This window comes from Solanum lycopersicum, chromosome 5 (assembly GCF_036512215.1).
Source record: "Solanum lycopersicum chromosome 5, SLM_r2.1".
Classification (NCBI taxonomy): Eukaryota; Viridiplantae; Streptophyta; class Magnoliopsida; order Solanales; family Solanaceae; genus Solanum; species Solanum lycopersicum.
The window spans coordinates 54,602,170-54,609,724 of NC_090804.1; the positions used below are offsets into that span (position 1 = coordinate 54,602,170).

At 38.7% G+C, this 7,555-nt stretch overlaps 1 protein-coding gene across 1 annotated transcript; it reads right to left on the reverse strand.

Annotated features, from left to right (window-relative positions):
• Window positions 1–6,029: 6,029 nt before the first annotated feature.
• Window positions 6,030–6,581, reverse strand: LOC101251887 (uncharacterized). The gene has a single exon (XM_069298494.1). The coding sequence runs from the start codon at window positions 6,579–6,581 to the stop codon at window positions 6,030–6,032; it is 552 nt and encodes a 183-aa protein (XP_069154595.1).
• Between the last annotated feature and the right edge of the window lie 974 nt (window positions 6,582–7,555).

Here is a 7,555-nt window from a genome sequence, read left to right on the forward strand (position 1 = left end):
AATTAATTGAATATGGAGGGGGGGTATGTGTAACAAAAATGTTTGATTATTTCTAAGTTAAGACAAATAGCAAGTTTATAACTTTAGTGATTATCAAGTGATGAGAGAAACATGGGTGTAAGTTTTCCCCAAAGGTTCATAACGCAGTAATCCTAGCTAAAACAATCCTTTCCTAGTATCTTGCATGCAAAGTGATAAGTTATGTATCCCTAATTCCTTGGTCCGGCAACTAGAGAATTTCAATTCGTACCTTGATCCTACTACGTGTGTCGACTTTACTAAACCTTACATTTACCTCATATTAAGCATCATATTCAATGTATGGCTAAGTTACTTCTTTGCACCAGTTGAAAGTAGCATATTAGATAGTGTATACTAAATCTATGTTGATAATTCTTTTTCTATAAACTACCTCCTTGGTCCAGCAAGTAGAAATAGGGCAAGTTCTAACGTGTGCACTCGTTAAAAAGACTTCTAAATGAAAGAATTATGAATATATGCAAGACCCTGTTCTAGAATTGTTATTTAGCTAATTTTACCTTGTTAATTATCCATGGTTCTAAGAACCTTTGTTTTAGTTTTAGTTACCCATGCTAAGAATTACACAATTAATAATACTTAAACAAGAAATCATGTACTTACTTTAAATTTTTTTAATGAAAACCTAAAAATATCACTTGAACTCACTAAAATATTGAAAGAAACGATTTCAGAAAATTCAAGTATTTCCTAAAACCAAAGTTTTACTTCCAATAATACAAATATGAAAATTAGTTAAGTGTCTAACATCAAAAATGAGGTTTTTAGTCCTATATATAATAATAAAGTATCAAAATAAAAATAAGTTCGATTTAAGGGAAAAAATATATCCAAAATGTGTCTGCTATCGATGGCCCTACTGACGGTCCGCCGATGGAACGATGGACCGTCGACATTTTCTGTCCGTCTATACTTCAAATCTTTTTCAGTTTCCAATTTTCAACACTTTTTGTTACCATCGACGGACCAACAACAGGGTCCATCAGTGGACCTATGGTACGTCGATGGTCTCCGTTCCTCCATACTTAGTGGTTTCTTCAAGCCTGGTATTGGGACTACTTTCTGTTACCACCAATGGTTAGCCATGACGGTCCGTCAATGGATCGACAGATCATCGCTCCTTCTATAGCCCCACACTTACTCATATTTTGCCGATTTGATTTCAGCTGCTTGGACCTTCAGTCGTGATCATCACCTATGGACCATCACAGGATCGACGGACCATCAGTGGCTCCATAGGTCATCACTTCTGCAGATTTCAGCACAATCTTCAACATTTTTGTTCTGGACAGTTTTTCTGCAAGCACAGAGAAAAAAATTAAAACTACTACAAAAAGGCCTTAGACACACACTAAACTTAAGGAAAAAGCATTGGAAGTACTGTAAAACCAAGGTACTCAACACATTCAACTTAAATGCGTTGTTTATCATCAAGTGATGCACTATGACTCACCATAACACATTTGTACAAAAGTATCTTTTTTTAAGCTTTCACAATCATCTGGCTATCAATCCTTATTATTTTCATTATTTTTATGCATGATATCACTCTTAGTCTCATTCATGTGGATCAGATCATAACACTAACTCACTACACACCGACACCTCTCATCTTTTATCTCTCACCAAGGTACCAACTTTCCAATATTGCAACAAGTGTCTTCACTTTAATAAAAACATCCTCGTTTTTCATATAGTGATTTAAATTTGAGTATAAGAATTACTTTTCAATTCTAGCTCTCAGAACCAATTCACATCTAGTTGATACTTGTCACCATAGGCTTGACTTTATATTCACTGCTTTATGTTCACCATATTAGACTCTCAGGATCACGAGGAATTTTATGTCTTGCAAAGTAGGATCATGTTAAGGTAGGGTACATTTGGATGTATTTTAGTGACATGTTTCCCTCATTGTCATAATTGCTAAGTGTCCTGCCTTTTCATTGTTTATTATGCCCTACTCTTCATCTTTTCTAATATATTTTGCCTTTCTTTTCTCCTTTCTTTTTCCTTTTGTGAAAATGATCCTTTTTCATTTTTATTTTCAAATTTTTTCACTTGATTTAAATTTTGATTAAGCCACTTTTCTTTTCTTCTTGTAATAATTCTTTTAACCCCGCTTTCGAGGACATTCATCATGATATCCACCCTCAACTCATGAATTTCCCATGAGTCAAAGTACACAATACCCAAGGTTAGGTCAGGGCCATGACGAACTTTGTTTATGCATTAGCTATCCTCAACTTATGATTTTTGCATAAGCTGAGGTGTATCCAAGGAGGGGCCAAGGCCAATACATTGTACCCAGAAAAGATGAGTTGGGATAGAAAAGAAAGGTTCATTATAAGCTCAAATTATTTGGATAAAAAAGGATTAATTTCATTTGGTTTTCTTTCATTTGGGTCTGGGGAACTAACAATTCCCCATCGACGGACCATTGGTCAGTCGACGGTCTGTCGACTGTTTGGTCAAATATTCCCTAACTTAGGAAAAATTAGAAATCATACGTGGGATCCACGGATACCATCGACGTTTCGTCAGTTAGTCCGTCGATCAGTGCACCAGACCATTTTCTACAGATTTTTGATGATTTTGTCCACGCACATTGAACACCCTATAAGCTATTCTTTTTGTGTTTTCTGGACACTTTTTAGACACGGACCCTAGTCTACTCTCTAGTCAACACTTCTAAAAGAAAGTTAAAGAAAATGCATACATGATATTAATTAAAAAAAATCAAAATAATGCTCTACTCCTAGAAAATCAAGAAAAGCCTATTGTTGGCTAAAGGATACATATTAGGTTTCCCCCCAATCAGCCCTTGATTTAACGTCGCAGCACGATGCAAGACTCTTGATTACTGAGACTTCATCAAGATGGTATGCCTCAACAACTTCATTCGCATTTTCCATAGGCCCTAGGTAGATTTTGATTCTTTGTCCCTTCATCTTGAACCTTGAACCATTCTTGTTCTCCAACTCAACCGCACCATGAGGAAATACTTGAGTGATCAAGAATGGGACAGTCAATTTGGACTTGAGTATGCCCAGAAACAAGTGCAACCTAGAGTTATACAAAAATAGCAAATCCCCAACCACAAAGTCACGCTTGTCAATCTTTTGGTCATGGTACTTCTTCATCTTTTCTTTGTAGAGGGCTAAACTTTCATATGCCTTCAAGCGAAACTAGTCAAGCTCAGTTAACCCATTCATCCTCTGCTCCCGCTGCTTCATTCCAATCCATCTTCAGTTTCTTCATTGCCCACGTGGCCTTATGCTCTAACTCAACCAGTAAGTGACAAGACTTCCCATATACAAGTTGGTACGGAGGCATACCTATGGGAGTCTTGTATGCTGTTCGGTAGGCCCAAAGAGCATCATCAAGCCTCCTTGACCAATCCGTTTTACTCGCATTCACCATTTTTGCCAAAATCTGCTTAATTTCTCTATTTGACACATCAACTTCCCACTAGTCTGAGGATGGTAAGGAGTGTCCACATTGTGGAGAACCTCATATTTCTCCAATAAATCTTTGAACAACTTGTTGCAAAAATGGTATCCCCCGTCACTAATAACGGCCCTTGGGCTGCCAAATCTTGTAAATATGTTCTTTTTCAAGAACGTGGTGACACACTTTTCTTTATTATTTGCAAGTGATACCCATTTTGACACATAATCAACCGCTACAATAATATACTTCATCCTATAAGAACTCGCAAAAGGTCCCATAAAGTCAATGCCCCACACATCAAACAACTCGATTACAAAAATTGGATTTAAACGGAGCTCTTGACTTCTAGAAATACCTTTGTCTCTTTGACACCTATCACATGACTTGGCGAACTCATGAGCATATTGGTGGATGGTTGGCCAATAGTAGCCACATTGCAAGATTTTATGGGCAGACCGAATACCACTATGATTCCCACCCACAGGCGAGGAGTGACATGCCTCCAAAACACTCAACATCTTAACCTCCAGCACACACCAGCGAATGAGACCATCACCACAACTCCTATATAAATATGTCTCATCCCGAAAGAATTTTTTTCACATCATGCATGAACTATTTCCTTTGATGAAAGGACATGTTCAATGGGACGATATCACTAGCCAAGTAATTCGCAAAATCGGCGAACCATGGAATCAAGTCTGGAGACGCAGCAAATACATGCTCATCCGGAAAAGTATCATTAATTTCAGCCTTTTCACCAATTCCCCCATAGCTTCATCCTCTAATCTGGAGAAGTAATCGACAACTTGATTTTCGGTCCCTTTTTCTGTCTATCACTTCAAACTAGAACTCTTGCAAAAATAATACCCATCTAATCAACCCCGGTTTCACATCCTTCTTTGCCATCAAATATCTCAAAGCAGAATTATCAGTATGCACTATGGCTCTCGTGCCAAGAAAAAAGGAGCAAAACTTCTCGTATACAAAAACAACCGCAAAGAGCTCTTATTCAGTCACAGTATAATTATTTTGAGCTTCATTAAGGGCTTACTGGCATAACAAAATAGGGTGAAGGATTTTATCTCTTCTTTTCCCAATACTACACCAAGAGCAGCCCCACTAGCATCACACATAACCTCAAATGGTTTGCTCCAATCTGGAGAAATAATATTGGGTGCATACACCAACTTCTTATTTAACTCTCCAAATGCTTTCAGACAAGATTCATCAAAATAAAATTTACACTCTTTCTCAAGTAACTTGCAGAGAGGATGTGCGATTTTTGAAAAATCGTTGATGAACCTTTGGTAGAAACCCGCATGCCCAAGAAAACTCCTCTCACCTTTTATAGAGATGGGTGGAGGAAATCTCTCTATCACCTCAACTTTAGCTCGACCAACCTCTATACCCTTCTCTGAGATGTGATGGCCCAATACAATACCCTCTTTCACCATGAAGTTACATTTTTCCCAATTTAGCACAAGGTTGCAATCTTCACACCTCTTGAGAACATCGTCCAAGTGACTAAAACAATGATCAAACGAGTTAAAACAATAGAAAAATCATCCATAATACCTCAATGGTTTCCTCCACCATATCGGAAAATATAGACATCATACACCTCTGGAAAGTAGTTGATGCATTAAACAACCCGAAGGGCATCCTTTTGAATTCGAAAGTTCCATAAGGACAAGTAAAGGGGGTTTTCTCGTGATCTTCCGGTGCAATAGAGATTCGGTTGTAACCCGAATAACCATCAAGAAAACAATGCCACCCCTTTCCTGCAAGCTTATCCAACATCTGATCCATGAAGGGCATAGGAAAATGGTTCTTCTCAGTCCATGCATTCAATTTTTGATAATCCATACACACTCTCCGTCCGGTCACCAGCCTCATTAGAACAAGCTCATTTTCCCATTAGGGACCACAATCATTCCCCTTTCTTAGGCACACAGTGATTAGGGCATACCCAACTATTATCAGCGATCGGATATATGACTCCGGTATCCAACCACTTAATAATTTCCTTCTTCACTACCTCTTGTATAGGTGGATTTAAACATCTCTGGCATCAATACTGGGCTTATGATCAGAAATGAGTTGAATTTTATTTTAACAAATACCAGGAGGGATCCCAATAATATCCACAATAGTCCACCCAATAGCTCTCTTGAACCTGTTTAACACTTCAACCAAACACTCTACATGTTGCATATTCAAATTTGATGCAATAATTACCGACAAAGTGTAACCTTTCCCCAAGAAAACACACCTCAGATGAGGTGGTAGAGCCTTAAGCTCCAATTTTTGGGCCTCCTCAATAAATGGTTTTGCAGGTGGAGATTCGCGATGTTTCATATCTAAATCCAATTTCTCTAGTTTGAACCAAACATCACCTCGATAAAGTGCCGCAACCAATGACCCATACTCATCAATACAATCACTCTTAAAATTCATGATTGTTGCCACTAGTGCCTCGACCCAAAGACACTCTTCTATTTGTACCTTGGACGAACTCTCAACCTTGTAGGATATTATAGATACTGATTGGAGCTCACACTCTTCCTAACGGACCTACAAATGTTGAAAGTCGCTTCTTTATTGTTCAACCGAAACTTCATCTTCCCTTTCTTCATATCAACTAAGGCACGATCGGTAGCCAGTAATGGCCTCTGAAGAATAATGGGCACCTCAAAGTCCACCTCACAATCAAGAATCACAAAATCGCCTGGAAAAATAAATGACTCCACTTTCACTATAACAACATGGAGTATCCCAATAGACCTCTTCACCGTTTGATCGTCCATCAGTAGCCGCATCGCAGTGGGCTTTGGGTCGCCTAAAGCAAACTTCTGATAAATAGATAAAGGCATGAGATTTATGCTTTCCCCAAGATCACATAATGGTTTAGAAAAGTGAAACAACCTGATTGTACATGAAATAGTGAAAGCACCCGGATTTTCGTTCTTTTGAACAAGAGACCTTCTAGCAATAGCACCACAGTGTTGCATCAGATCATCGTCCTCAAAACTAACCGATATCTTCTTAGCGACCATATATTTCATGAACTTGGCATAACTGGGCATTTGTTCAAAAGATTTTATCAAAGGGACATTGATGGAAAGCTGTTTCAACATAGTAATAAAATACCGCTATTTACCATCTTCGGTCTTTTTCACCAATCTTTGCGGAAATGGAGGTGGTGGCCTAGGAATAAGAGTCACTTTTTGGGGTGTCTTAGATTTTTTCCCTGATTTATCTACCAACTCACCACTAACTTCCACTACCTCATCATCTCCTATCTTATCATCTTCGATGCCAGACGGCATAAGTGGATCCATGGTCTGCTTACCCCCTCGAATATTGACTGGCATACAATGTCCATTATTTTTCAGATTCTGGATAATATTTCTATGAAGAGTACCCGGTTGGCGTAGGTTCACACTAGAGGACAATTGGGTCCTTTGCAACTCAAGATGTTTGATTGAGATTGCATGTGAATCCACCTTTTGCCCAATATTTGGTAAATCCCCTCTCAAATCTTTGTTGTGCTCATCACTAGCATCAAACCTACTCATTATCTACTGCAACATATCCTCAACTCGCACCATACTACCTCTACTATCCTTAGGAGCAACTTCCCAATTTTGAGGTGGAATATAGGGCCCACTCGATCGTTTCTGTTACCATTGTTACCCTGGTTAAAGTTGTTATCGCGGTTGTAGTTGTCATTTTGAACATAGTGACCCTCTTGATTGTAATTCCTGTATTTCCGACCTTGATTTCCTGACCTTGGCGCCAATTCTCCTGATTATAGCCTAGGGCATTTGGCCAAAAAAACCCCGTCTTCTCTGCATAAGAATCTTCTTCATAGTAGTACTCATCAACCGGTGGTGGTGGTTTAGTTAAATAGTTCACCGCCATTTGCCTTTTCTCCACCATCGGTGACATGTTTTAACACCAATCCAAGTTCAGTTCTCATTTGAGTCATCTCTCACGAAACATATCTGCGGCTGGGTTGTGTGAAGCTTGCACTGCAAAAGTGTTTCTCCCAGTATCT

Excerpts from the sequence above, each read along its gene's own strand:
- LOC101251887 (XM_069298494.1), bottom strand. The coding sequence starts at position 6,581 with ATGCCCAGTTATGCCAAGTTCATGAAATATATGGTCGCTAAGAAGATA.